General features: G+C 53.9%; 1 protein-coding gene and 1 long non-coding RNA gene across 4 annotated transcripts in view; both read right to left on the reverse strand.

Annotated features, from left to right (window-relative positions):
- SHD (Src homology 2 domain containing transforming protein D) overlaps positions 1-9389 on the reverse strand; it is a 13789-nt gene extending 4400 nt beyond the window's left edge. The window contains exons 1-5 of one of the 2 annotated variants that reach the window (XM_031934824.1): positions 8208-8217; positions 6925-7229; positions 3638-3743; positions 3371-3559; positions 1728-1851 (exon numbers count right to left, since the gene is read on the reverse strand). In XM_031934824.1, coding sequence (XP_031790684.1) covers positions 1728-1851; positions 3371-3559; positions 3638-3743; positions 6925-7221 — 716 coding nt within the window. In that variant the 5' untranslated portion in view covers positions 7222-7229; positions 8208-8217. Of the gene's footprint in view, positions 1-1727; positions 1852-3370; positions 3560-3637; positions 3744-6924 lie in introns of both variants that reach the window. The other variant, XM_023185685.2, reaches the window with a different exon arrangement.
- Positions 9390-17416: 8027 nt separating this feature from the next.
- Positions 17417-22646, reverse strand: LOC113225062. Of its 2 annotated transcripts, none has more exons than XR_003309672.2 (3): positions 22630-22646; positions 19607-19757; positions 17417-17929 (listed from the first exon to the last, which is right to left on the reverse strand). It is a non-coding gene; the product is annotated as an uncharacterized LOC113225062 (long non-coding RNA). The 2 variants fall into 2 exon arrangements; XR_003309671.2 differs by lacking the exon at positions 22630-22646 and adding an exon at positions 20144-20481.
- Between the last annotated feature and the right edge of the window lie 2373 nt (positions 22647-25019).

The raw sequence follows: 25019 nt of genomic DNA on the forward strand, positions 1-25019 counted from the left end.
GAAGGAAGGAAGGAAGGAAGGAAGGAAGGAAGGAAGGAAGGAAGGAAGGAAGGAAGGAAGGAAGGGAGGGAGGGAGGGAAGGAGAAGAAAGAAGAAAGAAAGGGCAGTGGCTCACGCCTGTCTTCCCAACACTTTGGAAGACCAAGGCAGGCACATCACCTGAGGTCAGGAGTTTGAGACCAGCCTGGCCAACATGGTGAAACTCCATCTCTACTAAAAATACAAAAATTAGTCGAGTGTGGTGTCAGGAGCCTGTATTTCCAGCTATTTGGGAGGCTAAGGCAAGAGAATTGCTTGAACCAGGGAGGCGGAGATTGCAGTCAGCTGAGATGTGCCATTGCACTCCAGCCTGGGCGACAAGAGCAAGACTCGGTCAAAAATAAAAAGGGAAAAGAGAAGAGAGAGGAGAGGAGAGGAGAGGACAGGGGAGGGGAGGGGAGGGGGGGGGGAGGGCGCAGTAGCTCACACCTGTAATCCCAGCACTTTGGGAGGCTGAGGTGGACAGATCATGAGATCAGGAGTTCAAGACCAGCCTGGCCAACATACTGAAACCCTGTCTCTACTGAAAACACAAAAATTAGCTGGGCGTGGTGGTGCAGGCCTGTAGTCCCAGCTACTCTGGAGGCTGAGGCAGGAGAATCACTTGAACCTGGGAGACGGAGGTTGCAGTGAGCCGAGATGGCATCACTGTGCTCCAGCCTGGGCGACGGAGCAAGACTCGGGGAGGGAGGGAGGGAGCAAGGGAGGAAGAGAAAGAGAAAAAGAGAACAATTTTCACTCCCTAGGCCTCAGAGTTAAATAGCCAGTTCTGGGCCGGGCGCGGTGGCTCAAGCCTGTAATCCCAGCACTTTGGGAGGCCGAGACGGGCGGATCACGAGGTCAGGAGATCAAGACCATCCTGGCTAACACGGTGAAACCCCGTCTCTACTAAAAACACACAAAAAAACTAGCCGGGCGAGGTGGCGGGCGCCTGTAGTCCCAGCTACTCCGGAGGCTGAGGCAGGAGAATGGCTGAACCCGGGAGGCGGAGCTTGCAGTGAGCTGAGATCCGGCCACTGCACTCCAGCCCGGGCGACAGAGCGAGACTCCGTCTCAAAAAAAAAAAAAAAAAAAAAAAATAGCCAGTTCTGTACGGCCCATGGAAGAGATTTAGGGGTGACTGTGATAACATGGCCTGGATTCCGGGGACTTGGGCAGTCCCTCAAGGACCTCCCAGGCTGGAAGGACACAGAGTCAGCGTCTCCCAGCTCATGTGCGACCCCAGCACGGAGTTGCGAGCCCACCAAAATGCTGTGCCTCCTGGTTCCATCCCAGGAACCAAGAACTTCTGGCTGAGAATGATTTCTGTCTCTTGGCTCTGAGGCTGTAAGTCCCACTCAGGTTAGGGAAGGAAATTCCCTTTTCTGTTGGAACTTGAGGCTCAGAGAGGTTAAGTGACTTGCCCCAGGCTACACAGCCAGGAGGGGAGAGTAGGGATTTGAACCCAGAACTTAATACTAGAGGGAAAGGGACCCCATCAGATTCTGTTTTGTGTCTAGCTGGGTGCCTGGCACACAGCCGGCTCTGGTGCCCAGTAAAGATTAGCTGAAGAAATGAAATAAGTGGATGAATGAATCGAAGTTCTCCCAGTTCCTCTAATCTGGGAAAACGAAAAAACTTCTGCCTGATAGATTGGAGTCTGCAGATACGTTCAACGGGGCTCCTCCACCTTCAGCTTCCCCACTCACGGCTGTTTCTCCAGGGGCAGGGCTGGGTCCACACGCTCCGCAGGCTGGGGGCTTCTGGGTGGGGGTCTCCGGAGCTCCTTGGCTGAGCCTGGAGTCCTCTCCCACTCTGGCCTATCAAACTGCACTGGAAGGGAGATTTAGAGAGGAAAGGGTTAAGTCCCGCCTATCTTGGGGGCGGGGCAGGGGCAAGCCAATGGAATCTCAGTAGGAAGGCAGGGCTAGATTGGTACAACCTATCAGAGCGCAGGGGCTGGGCTTAAGGCAGGGGCTGGATTGGCCACAGGTGCAACCTATTGGCCTTCAGAAGAAACAGGTGTGGTCATTTATAAATCTGGTGGCAAGGAGCACAAGGGGCGTGGCTAGAGGGGGTGGTTAGAAATTTCCAAAGAGGAGCCCTGCTTCCTAAATTCCTTCTGGGTTCAGCCCAGACTGGAGCCAAGTCCTAAAACTGCAAAATCACCCCCAATCTACAGACAGGTGGACCAAGGCACTGAGCTCTAAATACCCTCCCAGTATAAAACTTTGGGGGCAAAGTCGTGTTTGCACAACTAGAATCTGGTCCAAATTCTATGCTATGCTATGCTACGCTATGCTATGACAAAGTTTCGCTCTTGTTGCCCAGGCTGGAGTGCAGTGGCGCAATCTTGACTCACCGCAACCTCTGCCTCCTGGGTTCAAGCAATTCTCCTGCCTCAGCCTCCTGAGTAGCTGGGATTACAGGCATGTGCCACCACGCCCGGGTAATTTTGTATTTTTAGTAGAGACGGAGGTTTCTCCATGTTGGTCAGGCTGGTCTCGAACTCCTGACCTCAAATGATCCACCCGCCTCGGCCTCCCAACGTGCTGGGATTACAGACGTGAGCCACCGTGCCCGGCAACTATTTTATTTTTTAAAGCTGATTTTATCATTATCTCTTTTACAGAAGAGAAAATTAAGGTTCAGAGGCTTGTCCAAGCTCATCCAATTCAGCTGGAAATTAACCTGTAGTTTACTAGCAGCTAGTAAGAAACGCTGCCCCTGCCACCCCCACATCCTATTCCAAACGCAAGCCATATTCCCCTCCCCACACCACACTGAGCAGGATAAGTAGGTTCCATTCCACTCTAAAAAGTGTTTGCGTTTCCAAGGAAGATGCAGGTTTGTCTTGGAAGAAAGAATTTAGGACCATCAGTCATTCACACTCTAGTGAGAATTAATAAACTACCAAAGTGGCGATTGGACTCTACTTTTTTTTTTTCCCCCTGAGACAGAGTCTTGCCCTGTCCCCCAGGCTGGAGTGCAGTGGCGCGATCTCGGCTCACTGCAAGCTCTGCCTCCTGGGTTCATGCCATTCTTGTGTCTCAGCCTCCCAAGTAGCTGGGACTACAAGAACCCACAACTACGCCCGGCTAATTTTTTTTTTTTTTTTTTTTTTTGGTATTTTTTAGTAGAGACGGGGTTTCACCGTGTTAACCAGGATGGTCTCGATCTCCTGACCTCGTGATCCACCTGCCTTGGCCTCCCAAAGTGCTGGGATTACAGGTGTGAGCCACCACGCCTGACCGATTGGACTCTACTTTGTAAACTGAAACAGGAGACATGACGGATGAGGAAATGCAGGGATCGGGCATTCAGGTGTCAAGAGTGTGGGTCTGAGAAGCACCTGCAAACGCCCTGGAGATGTGGTCTTTCTTCCACTCCCAGGGCTGATCATACTCATCTGCTGGCCGTTCATCCTCCTGGGGCATCCGGCTCTGCCGAGGCTTCTGCCCAGAAGGGGGTCCGTCTGCTGTCTCTGGGTCCTGTTCCTCATAAGGGGTGTCATAGAGTTGCACCCCTCTGCCGGGCAGTTCTAGGAGGTCGGGGATACTGTTCAGCTCCTGCTCCCATCTGGGACCCTGTCACCTTCTCCCAAGCCCTGCCCACTCACCACTCATGACCCGTTGGGCGTCGTAGGGCTCCATGTACCCATCATCCGAGGGTGCAGGATGAGGCTGAGCATCAAAGGGGTCTGAATACTCAGTGTCGGCTTCCAGCTGTGGAGAGAAGGAAGGCGAGAAGACAAGGACTCAGAGGGGCATCCCTGCTAAGTGATGCTGCACCTTTTGCCTGCTCGCAGGGCCATCTGACACCTCTCCAAGAGTTTTCATTTATTTCTTATTTTTATTAATTAATTAATTAATTTATTTATTTATTTTGAGACGGAGTCTCGCTCTGTCACCCAGGCTGGAGTGCAGTGGCCGGATCTCAGCTCACTGCAAGCTCCACCTCCCGGGTTTACGCCATTCTCCTGCCTCAGCCTCCCGAGTAGCTGGGACTACAGGCACCCGCCACCACGCCCGGCTAACTTTTTGTATTTTTAGTAGAGATGGGGTTTCACCGTATTAACCAGGATGGTCTCGATCTCCTGACCTCATGATCTGCCTGCCTCAGCCTCCGAAAATGTTGGGATTACAGGCGTGAGCCACCGCGCCCCACCGAGTTTTTATTTTTAATTAATTAATTATTTATTTATTTTTCGAGACGGGATCTCGCTCTGTCACCCAGGTTGGAGTGCAGTGGCGGGACCACAGCTCACTGCAAGCTCCGCCTCCTGGGTTCACGCCATTCCCCTGCCTCAGCCTCCCGAGTAGCTGGGACTACAGGTGCCCACCACCACGCCTGGCTAATTTTTTGTATTTTTAGTAGAGACGGAGTTTCACTGTGTTAGCCAGGATGGTCTCCATCTCCTGACCTCGTGATCCACCCACCTCGGCCTCCCAAAGTCCTGGGATTACAGGTGTGAGCCACTGCACCTGGCTGTAATTAATTAATTTATTTATTTAGAGATGGAGTCTTGCTCCCTTGCCCAGGCTGGAGTGCAGTAGCATGATCTCAGCTCACTACAACCTCTGACCCCCGGGATCAAGCGATTCTCCTGCCTCAGTCTCCCAAGTAGCTGGGATTACAGGGGCCTGCCACCACACCTGGTTAATTTTTGTATTTTTAGTAGAGATGGGGTTTCACCATGTTGTCCAGGCTGGTCTCGAACTCCCAACCTCAGATGAACCGCCCGCTTCAGCCTCCCAAAGTGCTGGGATTACAGGCAAGAGCCACCGCGCAAGAACAACTCTCCAAGAGTTCTTTTTGGGGGTTGGAGAGGGAGTCTGTTACCCAAAAGTGCTTGCAGACAGATGACAGCTTCCCACGTCTCCCTCTATTTTGATCCCATTTCCCCAGCACAGACACCTGCCTCCCTCCTTCGCCCACTTCAGTGCTTCTCAGGTGCCAGCACTGTTGCCAAGGTTTTACCTGTGCTGATTTGTAATACCAACATGTAGTAAGCACACCGTCCCCATTTTCCAGACAAGGAAGCCAAGGCACAGAAAGAGTGTTTTGCTCAAGGACACACAGCTGGTAAGTAAGAGGCAGAGTTTGGGCCAGGCGCGTTGGCTCAAGCCTGTAATCCCAGCACTTTGGGAGGCCGAGACGACGGGCGGATCACGAGGTCCGGAGATTGAGACCATCCTGGCTAACACGGTGAAACCCCGTCTCCACTGAAAAATACCAAAAACTAGCCAGGCAAGGTGGCGGGCGCCTGTAGTCCCAGCTACTTGGAGGCTGAGGCAGGAGAATGGCATAAACCCGGGAGGCGGAGCTTGCAGTGAGCTGAGATCTGGCCCCTGGACTCCAGCCCGGGGGACAGAGGGGGGCCCTGTTTCCAAAAAAAAAAAAAAAAAAAGGCAGAGTTTGATCCCATCTGACAGATTTCCTCGAGTCCCTGGCTCTTCTTACCAACGTCTTACTTCTTATTTATTTGTTTATTGAGACGGAGTCTTGCTCTTGTCACCCAGGCTGGAGTGCAGTGGCGCGGTATCGGCTCACTGCAACCTCTGCCTCCTGGGTTCAAGTAATTCTCCTGCCTCAGCCTCAGGATTAGCTGGGATTATAGGCGACCCGGCTAATTTTTGTATTTTTGGTAGAGACGGGGTTTCACTGTGTTGGCCATGCTGGTCTCAAACTCCTGACCTCAGGTGATCCACCTGCCTCCACCTCCCGAAGTGCTGCATTACAGATGTGAGCCACCACACTCAGGCTTATTTTTGTTTGTTTGTTTTTGTTTTTTTGAGACAGGGTGTTGCTCTGTCACCCAGGCTGGAGTGCAGTGGCGCAACCATGACTCACTGCAGCCTTGATCTTCTAAGGCTCAAGCGATCCTCCTGCCTCAGGCTCCTGAGTAGCTGGGACTACAGGTGTGCACCACAAATGGATAATGTTTTGATTTTTTTTTTTTTTTTTTTTTTTTTTTTTTTAGAGCCAAGGTCTCCCTCTGTTAGCCTGGGCTGGTCTCGAACCCCTGGGCTCAAGCAATCCTCCCACCTCAACTTCCCAAAGTGCTGGGATTACAGGCATGAGCTACTGCACCTGGTGGCCTGAGTTCAAATCCTAGTAAGCTAGAACCCCATGAGACTTTAGGCAAGTCACTGCCATTCTGTGAGCCTCAGTTTCACTTACACAAAATGGGAACATAGTGTTAGGAAGGGCAGCATCATCGGGGGATGTTTAGTTGCCCTGCAGGGGAGCAACTCACTAGGATCTATTTTAGGAAGATTCCACCAGGTTCAAAGAGGAAGGGGTGCTGAGGGGAGGGGGCTGGGGGCGTGCGGGGGATGGCCATGGAGGAGGAGGACCCAGAGACCAAGCAGGGTGGTCAGAGAGGCAGGAGGATAACCAGCATTATGCATTGAAAAGGGACAGATATGGGCTGGGGCGCAGTGACTCACACCTGTAATCCCAGTACTTTGGGAGGCAGAGCCGGGAGGATCAACTGAGGTCAGGAGTTTGAGTCCAGCCTGGCCAGCATAGTGAAACCCGTCTCTACTGAAAATACAAAAATTAGCCGGGTGTGCTGGTGCACACCTGTAATCCCAGCTACTGGAGAGGCTGAGGCAGGAGAATCGCTTGAACCCCAGGAGGTGGAGGTTGCAATGAGCCGAGATCCCACCACTGCACTCCAGCCTGGATGACAGAGGGAGACACTGTCTCAAAAAATAAAATAAAATAAAATAAAAATAACAGACCTCCCCAGGCAGGTGGAGGTCTGGGGTACTGGGAAGGGTCTGTCTGGTGTTCCGGTTCCCCGCTGTGATCACACGTAAAAAACAAGCTCTCCACCATCCAGAGAGCCCAGCCTGAGCCTCCCCTCCACCCAATCTCCCGGGCCTCCCAGCCACGCACCTCCTCCCCAGGGCCGCCCAGAAGGGCCTTGGCTCTGGCCATATCCGCAGCCTCCACCTTGATGAGCCGGTGCTTGGGAGAGCCGTACTTGGCATCTCCGGGGTTCTTGGAGTCCCCAGGGCCCGCGGGGTCCGGCTCCAAGCGGCTCTCCGCGTCCTCATAGGGGTCTTCGAAGTCCAGGTTCTTCTGCGCGCGGTAGGCCCGCAGGATGTCGCTCTCGGTGTAGTCGGGGGTGGGCGGCTGCGGAGGGGGCCTCCGACCGCCAAAGCTCAGGTAGTCCCGTAGCCACTTGGCCATTTGGGCGCCTGTCACCCCAATCGGGCCACTGTCAGAGGGGCCCCCACATGCCCTCCTCCAGGCCCCTTTCCTCAGGGAGGAGGAGGAGGAGGAGAGGAAGGGAAGAGCAGGGAAGGAGGAGAAAGATCAGGTGCGCCCTTTGGCGGGGTTCTGGATGGATAGAGGCAAGGAAAAGGTGAACGAGGGGGAGGAAAAGGAGGCGACAGAGGAGGGAGGGAGGACAAGCCCGCTTTAGCCCGGTTTGGGAAGCACCGCAGGGGAAGGGGGCGTCCCGCAGGGCCCGGAATGCCGCGCGCTAGGGGCTAGGGCGAGGGGCATCCGCGGAGGCGCGCGGAGTTTCCGCGGGCAGCGCGGTTCCCTGGAGCAACTCGGCCGCCCGCCGCCTCCGGGGAGCTCCGGGATCCCTTCCTGGGGTCGGGAGATCGGGGCCAGCGCCACCTGCGGACGCTCCCGACCCCTCGCCCAGTCCGGACGCCTGGGTTCTCAGCGCAGCGGGCGGGCTCCTCAGGGGCGCGGGCGCCGCGCGCAAAGTTGGGCCGCGGAGACGGTGACCCCGGCGGGGCGCATCCTTTGTCGCGCTCCTCTCGGCTCAGCGGGGAGCCCCCAATCCCGCGGTCCCCGGCCGGGCCGCCTCGATCCGGCCCCAGCCACCCGCACAAAGGGAAATAAAAACCTCCTCCAATCCCCTTCACGCTTTCGGAGACACTTTCCCCGCCGCCGCCGGGAGGTGGGACGCTGGGGAGGGGGGAGCGCGGGAGGACGCCCCGGTTCCCACCAGCCCCGGGCCGCGTCCCGGGCAGCAGCGTCAAGGCTCCCCCGCCTCCCCTCGGCCGCGTCCCCCGCCCCTCCCCTCCCCCTGCGCTCCCCTCGGAGGTGACTGAGACCTTCAGCTGTTCTGGGGAGGGAGGGAGCCGCTGCCCGCGGAGGGAAGGGGGGGCTGGGGGCGGGAGTCGCCGGGGCCGAGGCCGCGGCAGCTGGACACTGACCCGGACGCCCGAGACTGGCCGCAGCGAGCGCGGAGCGCGGGAGGTGGGGACCGGCTGGGAGTGACACTGCTGGGGAGGGAGGGAGCGAGGGAGGGGAGGGGAGGGGGAGAAGGAGGGGAGGGGGAAATTGCCCGGGAAATGGGGGACTGGACTTGACCGCCAGAAGGGGTGAAATTGACCAGCAGAGGGGGTGGGAATGACCGCCACGGAGGGTCGAAATGGAACCGATGTCTGGCGGTGAAACGGACCGGCAGAGTGGGGGTGTGGAAATTGGTGGAGAGGTCACTGGTTGAAATTGATATTGACGCAGCAGAAGGAAGAGGGGGGCAAAGGAAGGGAGGGTGGGGATCAGGCTTCCCCTCCCCCAAAAGGGCTCTGCTCTGTCCCCCGCTCCTTTCCCAGGGGACTAATTGCGGGCAGGGGGAGGGCTGGGGGCAGCTGGCCTGGGGAAGGGAGATGGTATCTGTGCCTGGCGCCTGTCCTCTGCATCTGTCCCTTTGTGGCTTCTTGGGGGCGGGTGTCGGGAAGAGGGGCAGAAGTGAGAGGGGCCTGGCCTGAACTGGCTGCCTGTTGTCAGCTGCCGCTGCCCTTGTCTGAGGGTGAGGGCACTGAGAGGTTTGGGGGGTGGGAGAGGAAAAGGAACCCACTGGCCAATTTTCCAGTGCAGAACCATTTATTTTTTTCTTTCCCCATAAGGGGGCTTGCCCAGCTGCCCCTAATGACTGGAATGAGGGGTGGTCAGGAAGGATGGGACCCCAGATTCTCTCCTCTGGTGGCCAGCTCCCCGGTTGGGCACAGGTCATAACTTGGAGGGGACAGTTGGAGGACGAGACAGCAGTCAAAACTAACACTGCTATGACTGGGCCCTCCTAGCAGCCTGGCAGGGCTGAGGGCAGGGTCTGTCACTCCCTGAGTCTTGGTTTTCCTTATTTGAAAGATGTGGTTTCCAACAGGAAAAGCCAGACAGCTCTAGGAAGGATTCCAGGAGGGACTGAGTTATCACCTGGATTCCTCATTTTATGGATGGGGAAACCGAGGCACAGAGATGGGAGGGACTTGTTCAGAGCCACTCCACAGCTCATTCTGCCTGGACATTGCCATGGGGCCTGGCCTAGGGTGGCACTGGAGTCTCTCTCTTTCTTTTTTTTTTTTTTTTTGAGACGGAGTCTCGCCCTGTCACCCAGGCTGGAGTGCAGTGTTGTGATCTTGGCTCACTGCAACCTCCGCCTCCCGGGTTCAACCGATTCTCCTGACTCAGCCTCCCAAGTAGCTGGGATCACAGGCTCCTGCCATCACGCCCAGCTAATTTTTGTACTTTTAGTGGAGATGGGGTTTCACCATGTTGGCCAGGCTGGTCTTGAACTCCTGACCTCAGGTGATCCGCTGGCCTCGGCCTCCCAAAGTGGTCTTCATGGAATCCGTTCTGCAACTCCTCTCCATGATGAGCTCCATTATCCAGATGGGAAAACTGAGGCCTGGAGCCAACAAGGCAAAGCCCCTGAAGGATGCAGGTGTCGAGACCCTTCTGTTCCTCCCCTTCCCTGCACTGGCTGTGTTCCCCAACACACACCTGTTGAACTCCTTCCTCCCTCCTGAAGTGCATGGTCACCCCCGCTTCCCCCCCACCCTTTCATATCAGCGACAAGGCAGCGTCCCACGGGGCGTCCAGGGAGCACAGCGGGTAATTGTCCTGCTTTCTGTCAGCCGCAAGGCAATTCCAGGGCGCGGGGATGAGCTGTTGACAGATCTCATCAAATCCGAGTCGTCTCCCTGCCGGATAAAACTAGATGTCTGAGGTATAAATATTTGAAAGGGGCCTTCTAATTACAGTCTGTGCCAGGAATAGCAATTAGAGGCCCCCGGGCCAGAATCAAACGGCATTTGACTTTCCTGTGCTTTGGAGCTGGCTTCTCCTGGGGCTGCACCCCCACCCTACCCCAAGGAGGGGAGAGGGGAGAGGCTGGCAGGAGAGGCAGGAGGAGGAGGTAGAAGAGACAGAGATCCAGGCTGGGGGTCCAGTCACCTTGCCTTGTGACCTTGAATCAGCCACGTAACCTCGTGAGCTTTGGATGTCTTTTTCTTTTCTTTTCTTTTCTTTTCTTTTTTTTTTTTTTGAGACAGGGGTCTCGCTGTGTTGCCCAGGCTGGAGTGTAGCATTACAGTCACAGCTCACTGCAGCCTCAACATCCTGGGCTCAAACGATCCCCCCATCTCAGCCTCCCAGTAGCTAAGATTACAGGTGCACACCACCACACCTGGCTAATTTTTTTGTTTGTTTGTTTTGGGAGGCAGAGTCTTGCTTTGTTGCCCAGGCCTGGAGTGCAGTGGTGTGATCTCAGCTCACTGCAACCTCCGCCTCCTGGGTTCAAGCAATTCTCCTGCCTCAGCCTCCTGAGTAGCTGGGATTATAGTAGGCATGCACCACCATACCTGGCTAATTTTTGTATTTTTAGTAGAGATGGGGTTTTACCATGTTGGTCAGGCTCGTCTCGAACTCCTGACCTCGTGATCCACCTGCCTCAGCCTCCCGAAGTACTGGGATTACAGGCATGAGCAACCGCACCTGGCCAACACCTGGCTAATTTTTTTTTATAGAGTTGGGGTTTCGCTATGTTGCCCAGGCTGTACTTGAACTCCTGTCTTCAAGCAATCCTCCCCGCTCCCAAAGTGCTGGGAGTGTAATCCCAGCACTTTGGCCTCCCAGAGCGCTGGGATTACAGGACTGAGCCACTGCACCAGCTTTGGATTTCTACCAGGAGAGGAGGGAACCAGGGAGGGCTACCAGGAGGTGGGCGCTGAGTGGGTAATAACAAGGAGGTGGGCGGAGCAGCGGGGACCCTCCTTCCCCAGCATTCTGGGTCTGAGAGGCAGCTGATGGGGGGCTCCTCCAGGGTGAGTGGGGCCCAAGGAACTATGCTCCGGAGGTTCTCCCAGGTTCCGGAATCCCAGCCTGTCAGACACTGGCCCATGACAGAGACTGTTTTCTCACCTGGTAAATGAGAGAATAACAGCTCACCCCTGTTAAGCACTTATGACCAGGCACTGATTTTGGTGCTTTTTGCCTAGTTTCCTTGCTCTTTTTTTTTTTTTTTTGAGGTTGAATCCCGCTCTGTCGCCCAGGCTGGAGTGCAGTGATGCGATCTCACCTCATGACAACCTCTGCCTCCTGAGTTCAAGCGATTCTCCTGCTGCAGTCTCCCAAGTAGCTGGGATTACAGGTGCCCGCCACCACGCCCAGCTAAATTTTATATTTTTAGTAGAGATGGTGTTTCACCATGTTGGCCAGGCTGCTCTTGAACTCCTGACCTCGTGATCCGCCTGCCTTGGCCCCTCAAAGTGCTGAGATTGCAGGAGTGAGCCACCATGCACGGACTTCCTGCGTTTTTTTTTGTTTGTTTGTTTTTTAAAGATATAATTCACATTAGCTGGGTGCGGTGACTCACACCTGTAATCCCAGCACTTTAAGAGGCCAAGGTGGGCGGATCGCCTGAAGTCAGGAGCTCGAGACCAGCCTGGCCAAGATGGTGAAACCCTGTCTCTACTAAAAATACAAAAATTATCCAGGTGTGGTGTCGGGCACCTGTAACCTAGCTACTTGGGAGGCAGGAGAATCACTTGAACTTGGGAGGTGGAGGTTGCCGTAAGCCAAGATTACACCACTGCACTCCAGCATGGGCAACAGAGTGAGACTCCATCTCAAAAAAAACCCCGAAAAACATAACTCACATATCCTACAATTCACCCATTTAGAGTGTACAATTCAGTGGTTTTTTAGTACAGACTGGGTTTCACCATGTTGGCCAGGATGGTCTCCATCTCTTGACCTCGTGGTCCACCTGCCTCAGCCTCCCAAAGTGCTGGGATTACAGGCTTGAGCCACTGTACCTGGCCAGGCCTGTGTTTTTTAATTTTTAAAATTCTTCTAGAGGGCCAGGTGTGATGGCTCACACCTGTAATCCCAGCACTTGCAGAGGCTGAGGCAGGTGGATCACCTGAGGTCAGGAGTTTGAGACCAGCCTTGCCAACATGGTGAAACCCCATCTTTACTGAAAATACAAAAATTATCCAGGCTTGGTGGCGGGCACATTGTAATCCCAGCTACTCGGGAGGCTGAGGTTGGAGAATTGCTTGAACCTGGGAGGCAGAGGTTGCAGTGAGTCGAGATCGTGCCACTGCACTCCAGCCTGGGCAACAGAATGAGACTCCATCTCAAAAAAAATTTTTTTTTCTAGAATTGGGGTCTTGCAATGTTGCCCAGTCTGGTCTTGAACTCCTGGCCCCAAGTGATCCTCCTGCCTCAGTCTCCCAAAACTTTGGGATTGCAGGTGAGAGCCACCACACTCAGCCATCTTTCTTTTTTTTTTTTTTTTTGAGACGGAGTCTCACTCTGTCACCCAGGCTGGAGTGCAGTGGCATGACCCTGGCTCACTGCAACCTGCGTCTCCCAGGTTCAAGTAATTCTCCTGCCTCAGCCTCCTGAGTAGCTGGGATTACAGGCACATGCCACCACACAAGGCTAATTTTTGTTTTTTTTTGTTGTTGTTTTTTTTGTTTTTTTTGAGACGGAGTCTCTCTCTGTCGCCCAGGCTGGAGTGCAGTGGCCGGATCTCAGCTCACTGCAAGCTCCGCCTCTCGGGTTCACGCCATTCTCCTGCCTCAGCCTCCCGAGTAGCTGGGACTACAGGCGCCCGCCACCTCGCCCGGCTAGATTTTGTTTTTTTTTAGTAGAGACGGGGTTTCACTGTGTTGGCCAGGATGGTCTCGATCTCCTGACCTTGTGATCCGCTCGTCTCGGCCTCCCAAAGTGCTGGGATTACAGGCTTGAGCCACCGCGCCCGGCCAATTTTTGTATTTTTAATAGAGAGGGGGTTTCACCATGTTGGCCAGGCTGGTGTTGAACTCCTGACCTCAGGTGATCCACTCGCCTCGACCTCCCAAAGTGTTGGGATTATAGGTGTGAGCCACTGTGCCCAGCCAGCTTTGCCTTTCTTAACTCACAGTCTGATGGCAGAGACATGGCCTTGTCCACAGGAGCCCCCAGTCTGATGGAGGAGTTGCAGTTCTCACTTCAGGAACTTCCATTTGATGGGAGAGATACGGCCCTACCTTGAGGGGTTCCCACTCTGATGACGGAGACATGAACCCGTCTTCAGGAGTCTCCAGTCTGATGGGGGAGGCAGGTCCAACCTTCAGAAGCCCCCTGTCTAATGCAGGAGACATAGCCTTGACTTCAAGCATCCCAGAGTAATGGAGGAGACACAGGCCTGCCTTCAAGGGTCCCCAGTCTGATAAGGGAGGCATAGTCCAAACTTGCAGCGTCCCCAGTCAGATGGCAGAGGCATGGGGTAAACTTCAAGGGCCCCAGTCCAACACGGGAGGCATGGCCCCACCTCACTCACAAGGTCCCAGTGTGTTAGAGGAGACGTGAGCCTTCCTTCTACAGGCCCCTATGTGATGGGGGAGGCATGATCCAGCCCGTCCAGAACTCCAGTCTGACATGCAGGCAATTGCAGTGGAGTTGCAGTGGGGCGATGACCAAAGGCGTGGCCTTGGAGCCTGGAGACTCAAACCCAGGCCCTGTCCTTCCCTCACCCTGGAGGTTGAGGGGCCTCCCTTACTCATAAATGGGGCAGCAACAGAGCATGTCCCTGGGGGCGTTTGTGGACCGAGTGGGTGGTGCCATCCGATTCCCAGATAAGGAAGCAGGCTCAGGGAGCCCCAGGTTCACACGGCGTGGACCCTCTTCTCCTGTAAGCCCAGGCTGGGGTGACAGTGGGCTCCAGCAGAAGGGGTTCACATTGCCCCTCCTCCCCGTCCCTCTGATGTGCTCCGGCAGCCAGGCAGCCCCGGAGGAGTTGATGGAGGAGATCTCAGATGAAGGCTGACAGCTCCCGAAGACAGGATGACAGACGCGGGCTGGTGGGGAACGGGTACTGTCGGCAGGGATGGGGGAAGGGCAGGCTTCAGAGGGTGAAGGTAGGGGGCGCTGGGAGGTGGGGCAGGGCAGGGAGGGGTCCCCCACTGGTCAGGAGGGACAGAGCCCGATGTATGGCTGTGCCTGCCCCTCTACTCCCTCAGCCCTGGGAACCCCCAGGAGCGAACTGGGAGCCGACAGCAGAATTGCCCCTGGGACACAGGGTGAGAGAACAAAGCTTCCCAGGGGAAAAAAAAGAAATAAAAATAAAATTCCAGTGGTGTATGAAAGAGTGGTGTGTGGGAAGGGAGGAGGTGAAACCTGGGGCTCCCTGAGCCTGCTTCCTCACTGGGGAATGGGGTGATGCCCACTCAACCCATTTGTGAGCACGTACAATGTGCTGGCTGGTTTCAGCGTGCTGGGCTGTACCAATTTTTTTGAGATGGAGCCTCACTCTGTTGCCCAAGCAGGCTGGAGTGCAGTGGCACGATCTTGGCTCACTGCAACCTCTGCCTCCCGGGTTCAAGTTACTCTTCTGCCTCAGCCTCTGGAGTAGCTGGGATTATAGGCGCCTGCCACCACACCTGGCTAATTTTTGTATTTTTAGTAGAGACAGGGTTTCACCATGTTGGCCAGGTTGGTCTCAAACTCCTGACCTCAAGTGATACACCTACCTCGGCCTCCAAAAGTGCTGGGATTATAGGCATCAGCCACTGCACGTGGCCCAAATAAACTTCTACTGTGCATAATTTACCCCGTCTGTGGTGTTCTGCAAAAGCAGCAGCAAATGGACAAAGATAGAAGCTGCAGACAAGGTCTGTGTAGGTAAGAAACTGAGAGTGTCTTGTGGCCAACAGCCATGAGGGACTGAATTCTGTCAACAACCACAAAGGTTTGAAAGCAGGTCCTTCCCCAGTTGAGCCTTCAGATGACACCCCAGCCCGGGCCTGTGTCCTTTTTTTTTTTTTCTTTGAGACAGACTCTCACTTTGTCCCCTAGGCTGGAGTGCGGTGGCACAATCTTGGCTCACTGCAACCTCCACCTCCTGGGTTCAAGTGATTCTCCTGTCTCAGCCTTCCAAGTAGCTGGGATTACAGGCATGAACCACCATGCCCAGCTAATCTTTGTATTTTTTGTAGAGACAGGGTTTTGCCATGTTGGCCAGGCTGGTCTTGAACTCATGACCTCAAGTGATCTGCCTGCCTTGGCCTCTGAAAGTGCTGTGATTACATCTGTGAGCCACTGCACCCAGCCTGGCCTCTGTCTTGATCACATCCTTGCTAAACCTTAAAGCAGGAGACGCAGTGAAACCACACCTCTGTTGTTTTTTTAAGTTGCTCAGTTTTGGAATAATTTGTTATGCAGCACAAGAAAACAGAGGGAGAGGTGAACAATAAACATGCCCCCAAGGCATCCTCTCTGTACCCTCTTAGAACTCACTTACCTGCTTTATTTTCATCATAGTCATCACCACTTTTGGTATACATTAATTTTATTTATTTGTATGTTATTGTAAAACTTAATACATAGAAGTTTTTTTGGCTGGGCACAGTGGCTCACACCTGTAATCCCAGCACTTTGGGAGGCTGAGATGGGCGAATCACTTGAGATCAGGAGTTCGAGACTAGCCTGGCAACATAGTGAAACCCCATCTCTACTAAAAATAGAAAAATGAGCCATGCATGGTGGTGTGTGCCTGTAATCGCAGCTACTCTGGAGGCTGAGGCTTGAGAATCATTTGAACCCAGGGGCAGAGGTTGCAGTGAGCCAAGATCATGCCACTGCACTCCAGCCTGGGTGATAGAGTGAAATGCTGTCTCAAAAAAAAAAAAAAAGTTAACATAAGAAGGGGTGTCAGGGCCAGGCGCGGTGGCTCAAGCCTGTAATCCCAGCACTTTGGGAGGCTGAGGCGGGCGCATCATGAGGTCAGGAGATCGAGACCATCCTGGCTAACATGGTGAAACCCCGTCTCTACTAAAAATACAAAAAGAATTAGCTGGGCGTGGTGGTGGGTGCCTGCAGTCTCAGCTATTTGGGAGGCTGAGGCAGGAGAATGGCGTGAACCAGGGAGGTGGAGTTTGCAGAGAGCCGAGATAGTGCTACTGCACTCCAGCCTGGGTGACAGAAAGAGCCTCCATCCCAAACATACACAACCCAAACCGAAAAAGAAAAAAAATTAAAAAATTAGGTAGGTGTGGTGGCTCTGCCTCTAGTCCCAGCTACTTGGGAGGCTGCGGTGGGAGGATCACCTGAGCCTGGGAGATTGAGGCTGCAGTGAGCTGTGACTATACCACTGCACTCCAGCCTTGGTGAGAGACCAAGATCCTGCATGAAAAAGGTGGGGGCCGGGGGAGGGAAGCTAGGCCCAGGATAGAAACTGCAGCATGTTCCTGTAATCCCGGGATTTTAGGGGACTGCGGCAGGGGGGTTGGTTGAGGACAGGAGGTCGAGTCCAGACTGGGCAACATGGCCAGACCCTGTATCTCAATTTGTTTTTTTTAAAGAAAGAAAGAAAGAAAGGCCAGGCATGGTGGCTCACACATGTAATTCCAGCACTCTGGGAGGCCAAGGCAGGCCAAGGCAGGCGGATCACCTGAGGTCAGGGGTTCGAGACCAGCCAGGCCAACATGGTGAAACCCCATCTCTACTAAAAATACATAAGTTAGCAGGGTGTGGTGGCAGGTGGCTGTAATCCCAGCTACTCGGGAGCCTGAGGCAGGAGGATTGCTTGAACCCGGGAGGTGGAGGTTGCAATAAGCCAAGATCGCGCCATTGCACTCCAGCCTGGGAGACAAGAGCGAGACTTCATCTCCCCCCCACCAAAAAAAAAGGTAAAGAAAGAAAAAAAATAAATAAGAGAAAACAAAAAAGCCCAGATGGTAAGCCTAGGCACACTTAGGCGACAACTAAATATAAATATCTGGACCCATGCCTGTGACCCCAGCACTTTGTGAGGCCGAGGAAGAAAGATCGCTTGAGCCCATGAATTCAAGATCAGCCTGGGCAACATGGCGAAACCCAGTCTCTTCTAGATATACAAAAAGTTAGCCAGGAATGGTGGCACACACCTGAGGTCCCAGAGACTCACGAGACTGAGGAGGGAGGATCACCTGAGCTCGGAAGTTCAAGGCTGCCGTGAGCCAAGAATACGCTACTGCACTCCAGCCTGGGCGAGAGTTAGATCCTGTCTCAAAAAACAAACCTCTGTGAATGCCCCTCGAATTGTGCTAACAGAGCCTTGCCCTGGGGCCTCCTCAGACTCTGGGAGACTCTGGGAGAGAGAAGGGGCCCAGGCGGTTGGCAGATTTCCTTTTATTGGTTCTAGACAGTTTGTGGAAGGAAGAGATGAGGCCATCTAGAGGCCAGTGGGCTCGCCCAGTGCCCCAGACACCGCCACCCTGAAGTAGTGTTGGAAGCTGAGACGCTCTAGGGATGTTGCAGCCCTAAGCATGGTGACAGGTGGAGGCAGGAGCAGCAGGTGTCCCCGAGGTGTTGAGAGGCTGGTGAGGGCAGAGAGAAGCGACCTCCTGGGGCTGAGGTCCCTGTTGGCCCTATGTGCTTGGAGCACACTGGCACTTGTCTGTAGGGTCTCCGGTTACGCCAAGGCCTCCTGCCCCGACCACCAGCAACGCCGGCCTCAACGTGGCTGAAGCTGGACGTGTGACCCTGACCCAGGGCAGGGGTCCTAGGAGGGCTCAGTTGCTGCCGTTGCTGTCGTCACTGTCCAGGTACGCACCCAGCTGGCTCAGGGAGGATGCGCCAGGCGTCAGGGGTGCAGGGTCGGCCTCCTTCCTGGTCTGCGGGGCTCCTGGGGGGAGAGTGAGAGCTCATCTCAGCTCCAGAGCAGACGGGCCAGGGACAAGGCCTGGAGCACGGGACCGGCCACCTCTGCAGGTTTGCAAAGCCCAGAGACGACAGCATGTCAACGGCCTGGCCTTTCTGGATGGCACCTGATGGGACCCATCGCAGATTTACGTCTGCACACCCGGGACTCAGCAGCTCCGCTTCCGAACAATGGCCCATGCAAACCCTGCCCAGGCAGGCAACGTGCGCTGCCAAAAATGGAAATGGCGCAAAGTTCAAAGTCTAGTCACTGTGGACTTAATCACCTTAGGAAAAATCATACTAAGGCAATTAAGAGGAGCAGATTCTATGCCCGGCTGTGAAAGCCGCTCTGACTCTCGGGCTTTTCCTCTGACAAATGGGATAATTTTTTTTTTTTTTTTTTGAGACGGAATCTCAGTGCAACCTCCGCTTCCCAGATTCAAGAAATTCTCCTGCCTCAGCCTCCCAACTAGCTAGGATTACAGGCACCTGCCACCATGCTTGGCTAATTTTAGTAGAGATGGGGTTTCATGATGTTGGCCAGGCTGATCTTGAACTCCTGACCTCAAGTGATCCGCCGGTCTTGGCCTCCCAAAGTGCTGGGATTACAGGTGTGAGGTGCTGCGCCCGGCCAGATGGCATAATTTTTACCAGCACTGATAAAAATGTCTCCAGTGTCTCAAAGGCTCGCTGTGTGCCAGGGTCTACTCAAGTGCCACCGCTCACAGAATCAACCCAAACTGGGGGCCGACCCTACCTACGCGAGCTAGGTCCTCTTGGCTGCATTTTACAGGACAGGACACTGAGGCCCCGCTGGGGGGAAAGGCCCTTGGCCAAGGCCATGGGACAAGCAGGTAGGCGTGCAAAGGACCTGCCCCCGGGATGCTTGGCTCCGAACTCTGGTCTTAACCACCTGGCAACGCTGACCCCACCCCCATCCTCCATCCCCCGGGGCTGGGGGTGTGGGACTCTCCTCCCTACAGAGCAGCAGGTGTGTGACAACAGAGACACACATGCCATACAGACAGCCCCGGAGGTGGGACGGGGGATCCTGGCAGCTGCTGGCAGCGAAGGCTGGGCAGGGAAACACGGATTCAACATTGATTTTATACACTCCCACGTGATTTGGGCTTTAAAAGCAAGCACTGGCTCCTTTTGTAATTGAAAGACAAAAAGAGGCCTGGCGCGGTGGCTCACGCCTGTAATCCCAGCACTCTGGGAGGCCAAGGTGACTGGATCACCTGAGGTCGGGAGTTCGAGACCAGCTTGACCAACATGAAGAAACCCCAACTCTACTAATAATACAAAAGATTAGCCGGGCATGGTGCTGTAGTCCCAGCTACTTGGGAGGCTGAGGCAGAGAACTACTTGAACCGGGAAGGCGGAGGTTGCAGTGAGCCGAGATGGCACCACTGCACTCCAGCCTGGGCAACAGGGCAAGACTGTCTCAAAAAAAAAAAAAAAAAAGAAAAGAAAGAAAGAAAAAAGACAAAAAGAAGTCGCCCGCCTTCTCTGCTCACTCCACTAATTGGTCCTGTGGGGGTTGCAGGCTACCCCCAACCCACCCCATGAAGCCTCTGTAATTGCACAGGGAGCGCTGCCGCCACCTAGAGGTCACTGTGGAAACCGCGCCCGGCTCTGGGAACTCTTGTGACCTTACCTGGGGCGGGGGCTGCCTGAGGCTGCCCATTGCTGCAGTCCAGGTCGGCCTTTGCCTTTTTCACCACGACCAGCCTCGACAGCGGGGGCCGGCTGCCCAGGCTGCCAATGCTCTGCTCCCAGACCTCCACTTTCCTCTTGGGCTTTGGGGCCTGCAGGTGATGGGGACATGTGTGGGGGTCTGGCCCGGATCCAGGGCCCAGTCTGGCCCCTCTGCTCTCAACCCCTGCTCACTGCCCCATGTCTCCTCTTCCACTGCTGCACTGACCATGTTCCTCCTCTGCTCTAAACTCCTCTATGGCTCCCACTGCCCTAGGCTTGGCACTCAAGGTTGCCGTCCATTCTCCATCCCACATAGCCGGCCCTGGTACTTCCTGAATCACACTGTGGCTTCTCATCTCCACGCCTTTACCCATGCTATTCCCTTCACCAGGGATGCCCCCTTTTCCATGCACTCGCTTGGTGAACTCCTACTCACCCTTCAATACCCAACACAAGACACCCCTCCTCTGAGAAGCCCATCATGGTTCAAGCTCACATGCAGGCTGCATGTCCACGCTCACAGTGCCCTCTGCTGGCTGTTATAACTCTCTCCCCAGCTCTGCCGTGAGCTCCTGTCTCTGGCTCTGCGGTGCCACAAACAGTTCCTGGCACAAGGAGGTGCTCAATGTACTCGAGAGAACACGTGAAAATGGAGCAAGCCGCCTTGGGAAAGAGTTAGGGGCAGGTAGAAAAGACCTCCAGTTCCTTCATTGCAACAGAAGGGACCCGTTAATCTATTTTATTTATTAAAAATTTTTCTGGAGAAGGTCTCACTCTATTGCCCAGGCTAGAGTGCAGTGGTGCAATCATAGCTCATTGCAGCCTCGAACTCCTGGGCTCAAGCGATTCTCCTGCCTCAGCCTCCTGCAGGTGCACGCCACCAAGACGGGCTAACATTTTTAATTTTTGTAGAGACAGGTTCTCACTCTGTTACCTGGGCTGGTCTCGAACTCCTGGCTCAAGCAATCCTCCCATCTCAGTGTTCCAAAAAGCTGGGATGACAGGCGTGAGCCACTGCATCTGGCCTCTTTAATCTGTTTTATGTTTAAATAGAGGAAGTGGTAACCACTGGGTTAAGGGAGTCCCAGTGGGTGCTCTACCCTCACGGAGCTCACTGTGTGGGGAGGGAGAGGAACAAGAAGACCAACACGCAGGACTATATCCATCTGGGTGGGAGAGAAGCCAGGGTGCATGAGCTTGAATTGTGAGGATGAGCTTCTCAGAGGAAGGGCGTCTTGCATTGGGTATTGAAGGGTGGGTAGGAGTTCACCAAGCGAGAAGGAAAAGGGGGCATCCCACGTAAGGGGAATGGCACGGGTAAAGGTGTGATGAGAAGCCACAGTGTGATTCAGGAAGTGCCAGGGCAGGTTATGTGGGATGGAGAATGGGCAGAGGCCTTGAGTGTCAAGCCGACGGTGTGAGGGGCGGCCACTGCTAAGGTGGTGGAGAGGCCTCCTTAAAGTTCTGGGCCGGGCTCTGGGCCGGGCGCGGTGGCTCACGCCTCTAATCCTGGCACTTTGGGAGGCCAAGGTGGGTGGATCACGAGGTCAGATCAAGACCATCCTGGCTAACACAGTGAAACCCCATCTCTACTATAAATACAAGAAATCAGCCAGGCTTGCTGGCACATGCCTGCAATGCCAGCTACTCGGGAGACTGAGGCAGGAGAATTGCTTAAACCTGGGAGGCGGAGGTTGCAGTGAGCCGAGATTGTGCCACCGCACTCCAGCCTGGGTGACAGGGCGAGACTCTGTCTCGAAAAAAAAAAAAAAGTCATGGCTCTGGGCTGATGTCAGAATGAGGAAAACAAGTCAAAAGGCACAGATGGCCAGGTGCAGTGGCGCACACCTGTAATCCCAACACTCTGGGAGGCAGGGGTGGGTGAACCACTTGAGGTCAGGAGTTCGAGACCAGCTTGGTCAACACGGTGAAACCCTGTCACTTTATTAATAAAAATAAAATACAAAACAGCCAGGTGTGGCAGCACACGCCCGTAATCCCAGCTACTGAGGAGGCTAAGGCAGGACAATTGCTTTAGCCTGGGCGGCGGAGCTTGCAGTGAGCCGAGATCACACCACTGCACTCCAGCCTGGGCGAAAGAATGAGACCGTCTCAAAAATAAAAATAAGATACCTAGGTTAGTTCCCAAACCTGTTTCTACAGGTGGTTCTCATCATCATTAAACTAAACGAAGGACTGGGAGGCCAAGGTGGGAGGACTGCTTGAAGATAGGAGTTTGAGACCAGCCTGGACAACATACAGACTCGTCTCTAAAAAAAAAAAAAAAAAAATGAGCTGGCTGGCTGTGGTGGCATGCACTTGTAGTCCCAGCTACGTGAGAGGCTGAGGTGGGAGGATCATGTGACCCCAGGAGTTGGAGGCTGCCGTGAGCTGTGATCCCATCACTGCACGCCAGCCTGGGTGACAGAGCAAGACCTCATCTCTAAAATAAACCAAGAAAATGCAAGTGTGGAGATATTCCTTCCTATAAAAGTTAGGGTGAAGGCTTGAAAAGTCTTGATGAAGGTGTATCATGTAAAACCAAATAAAACAACTGCTATAAAATCAGGTACAGGCACAAGACTGAGGGAATAAATCATAAAAGGTTGGACTGCTTTCAAAGTAGCTTTACTCTGTTGATACATTTTTTTTTTAAAAAAAGAGAGGAAGCTGTAGACAATGAATTCTGGGAGTGGTTTATGCAAGAACCACAGTGTGAGAACTCAAATCAGGGGATATAGCTTCAAAGAAAGGATCTCTTAGAAAACTGTCTTGGGGGTCAGCCATGGTGGCTGATGCCTGTAATCCCTGTGCCTTTAGAGGCCAAGGCAGGAGAACTGCTGGAGGCCAGGAGCAGGAGACCAGCCTGGGCAATACAGCCAGACTGCATCTCTGCAAAAACAATTTGAAAAATTAGGGGCCAGGCATAGTAGCTCACGCCTGTAATCCCAGCACTTTGGGCGGCCGAGGCAGTTGAATCACCTGAGGTCAGGAGATCGAGATCAGCCTGGCTAACATGATGAAACTCCATCTCTACTAAAAAAGACAAAAAAATTAGCCGGGCAAGGTCGTGGGCGCCTGTAGTCCCAGCTACTCGGGAGGCTGAGGCAGGAGAATAGCGTGAACCCAGGAGGTGGAGCTTGCAGTGAGCCGAGATCGCGCCACTGCACTCCAGCCTGGGCAACAGAGCAAGACTCCGTCTGAAAAAAAAAAAAATACAAAAATTAGCCAGGCATGGTGGCAGGCACCTGTAATCCCGGCTACTTGAGAGGCTGAGGCAGAAGAATTGCTTGAACCCGGAGGGCAAAGGTTGCAGTGAGCCAAGATTGCACCACTGCAGTCCAGCCTGGGCAACAAGAGTGAAACTGTCTAAAAAAAGAAAAAAGAAAAGAAAAATTAGCCAGGCATGGTGGTGCGTGCCTGTGGTCCCAGCTACTCAGGAGACTGAGGTGGGAGGATTGCTTGAGCCCAAGAGGTTGAGGCTGTAGTGAGCTGAGACTGCACAACTGCACTCCAGCCTGGGCAACAGAGCAAGACCTTGTGTTTAAAAAAAAAGAAAAGAAAAGAAAAGAAATAAAGAACAATCGTTTCTGTGTGTCTGTGTCATTGGTCTATGAGCCCCTACTTTTACCACCTTCTTCAATGAACAAACCAGAGTGGCTGAGGCCACCTTGGATGAGTCAGCTGTGGTGGAAAATGCTGGTCACCTGCCAAAACTCCTTCCACCCACACTTTTTTTTTTTTTTTGAGATGGAGTCTCACTCTGTTACCCAGGCTGGAGTTGCAGTGGCACAATCTTGGCTCACTGCAACCTGTGCCTCCCAGGTTCAAGTGATTCTCCTGCCTCAACCTCCCGAGTAACTAAGGGATTACAGGCGTGCACCACCATGCTCAGCTAATTTTTGTATTTTTAGTAGAGACAGGGTTTCCCCATGTTGGCCAGGCTGGTCTCGAACTCCTGACCTCAGATGATACGTCTGCCTCGGCTTCCCAAAGTGCTGGGATTATAGCACTTTGAGCCATGGCGCCCAGCTTCCCTTCGTTCTAGTTAGCAGCATAGCCAGGCACAGACCAGCTGGAGGACGCATCTCAGTTTCCTTCGCAGCCAGATAGGGCCTTGTGCCTGTGCTATGGTCTATGGCATGAGAGAAGAACTGAGCTGGGCCGCATCTGAGGCTGGGTGGTCCTCCACGCACCTTTTGCCTTCCCACAGCCAGACCCTGAAGGTGCTCTGAGTCAGCTATGAACACAACACGGGAAGCCGTGCTCCAGGAGAAGGAAGGAGCCTGAATCCCTGAATGGCTCCATGGAGCAGAGCTGCCTGGAAGTCCTAGAGTGTCAGCCCAGGGCTCTTACATGATTGAGAAATAAACTTCTATGTTCTTTCTTTACATTCCCTTCTTTCAGCAGCTTAAACAGGGGTTGGCAAATTACAGACCCATAGGCCTGACACAGGTTTTAGTAAATTAAGTTTTTTTTTTTTTTTTTTTGAGACAGAGTCTCACTCTGTCACCCAGGCTGGGGTGCAGTAGCACGACCTTGGCTCGCTGCAACCTCTGCCTCCCAGGTTCAAGCAATTCTCCTGCCTCAGCCTCCCGAGTAGCTGGGATTACAAGCATGAGCCACTGCACTCAGCCTTAATTTTTATTTATTTATTTTAGACAGGGTCTCACTCTTGCTCAGGCTGGAGTTCAGTGACACTGATACAGCTCACTGTAGCCTTGACCTTCTGGGCTCAAGCAGTCCTCCTGCCTCAGTCTCTCAAGTAGCTGGGACCACAGACATGCACCACCATCCACGAATAATTTTTGTAATTTTGTAAAGAAGGGGTCTCATGGCCAGGCGCGGTGGCTCACGCCTGTAATCCCAGCACTTTGGGAGGCCGAGGAGGGTGGATCACGAGGTCAGGAGATCGAGACCATCCTGGCTAACATGGTAAAACCCCGTCTCTACCGAAAATACAAAAAATTAGCCGGATGTGGTGGCGGGTGCCTGTAGTCCCAGCTACTCAGGAGGCTGAGGCAGGAGAATGGCGTGAACCTGGGAGGCAGAGCTTGCAGTGAGCCGAGATCACGCCACTGCACGCCAGCCTGGGCGACAGAGCGAGACTCCGTCTCAAAAAAAAAAAGAAGAAGGGGTCTCACTTTGTTGCCCAGGCTGGTCTCAAACTCCTGGCCTCAAGCGATCCTCCTGCCTTGGCTTCACAAAATGCTGGGATTACAGGCAGGAGCCACTGCACCCAGCCTATAAATAAAGCTTTATTGGCACCAGGCAACACCCACTTATTTAAACCTGATCACGGTTGTTTTAGGCTATAGCCACAGAGTGGAGGAGTTAGGATGCAGACTAGCCTTTTTTTTTTTTTTTTTTTT

The sequence above is a fragment of the Piliocolobus tephrosceles genome, chromosome 21, assembly GCF_002776525.5.
Source record: "Piliocolobus tephrosceles isolate RC106 chromosome 21, ASM277652v3, whole genome shotgun sequence".
Lineage (NCBI taxonomy): Eukaryota > Metazoa > Chordata > Mammalia > Primates > Cercopithecidae > Piliocolobus > Piliocolobus tephrosceles.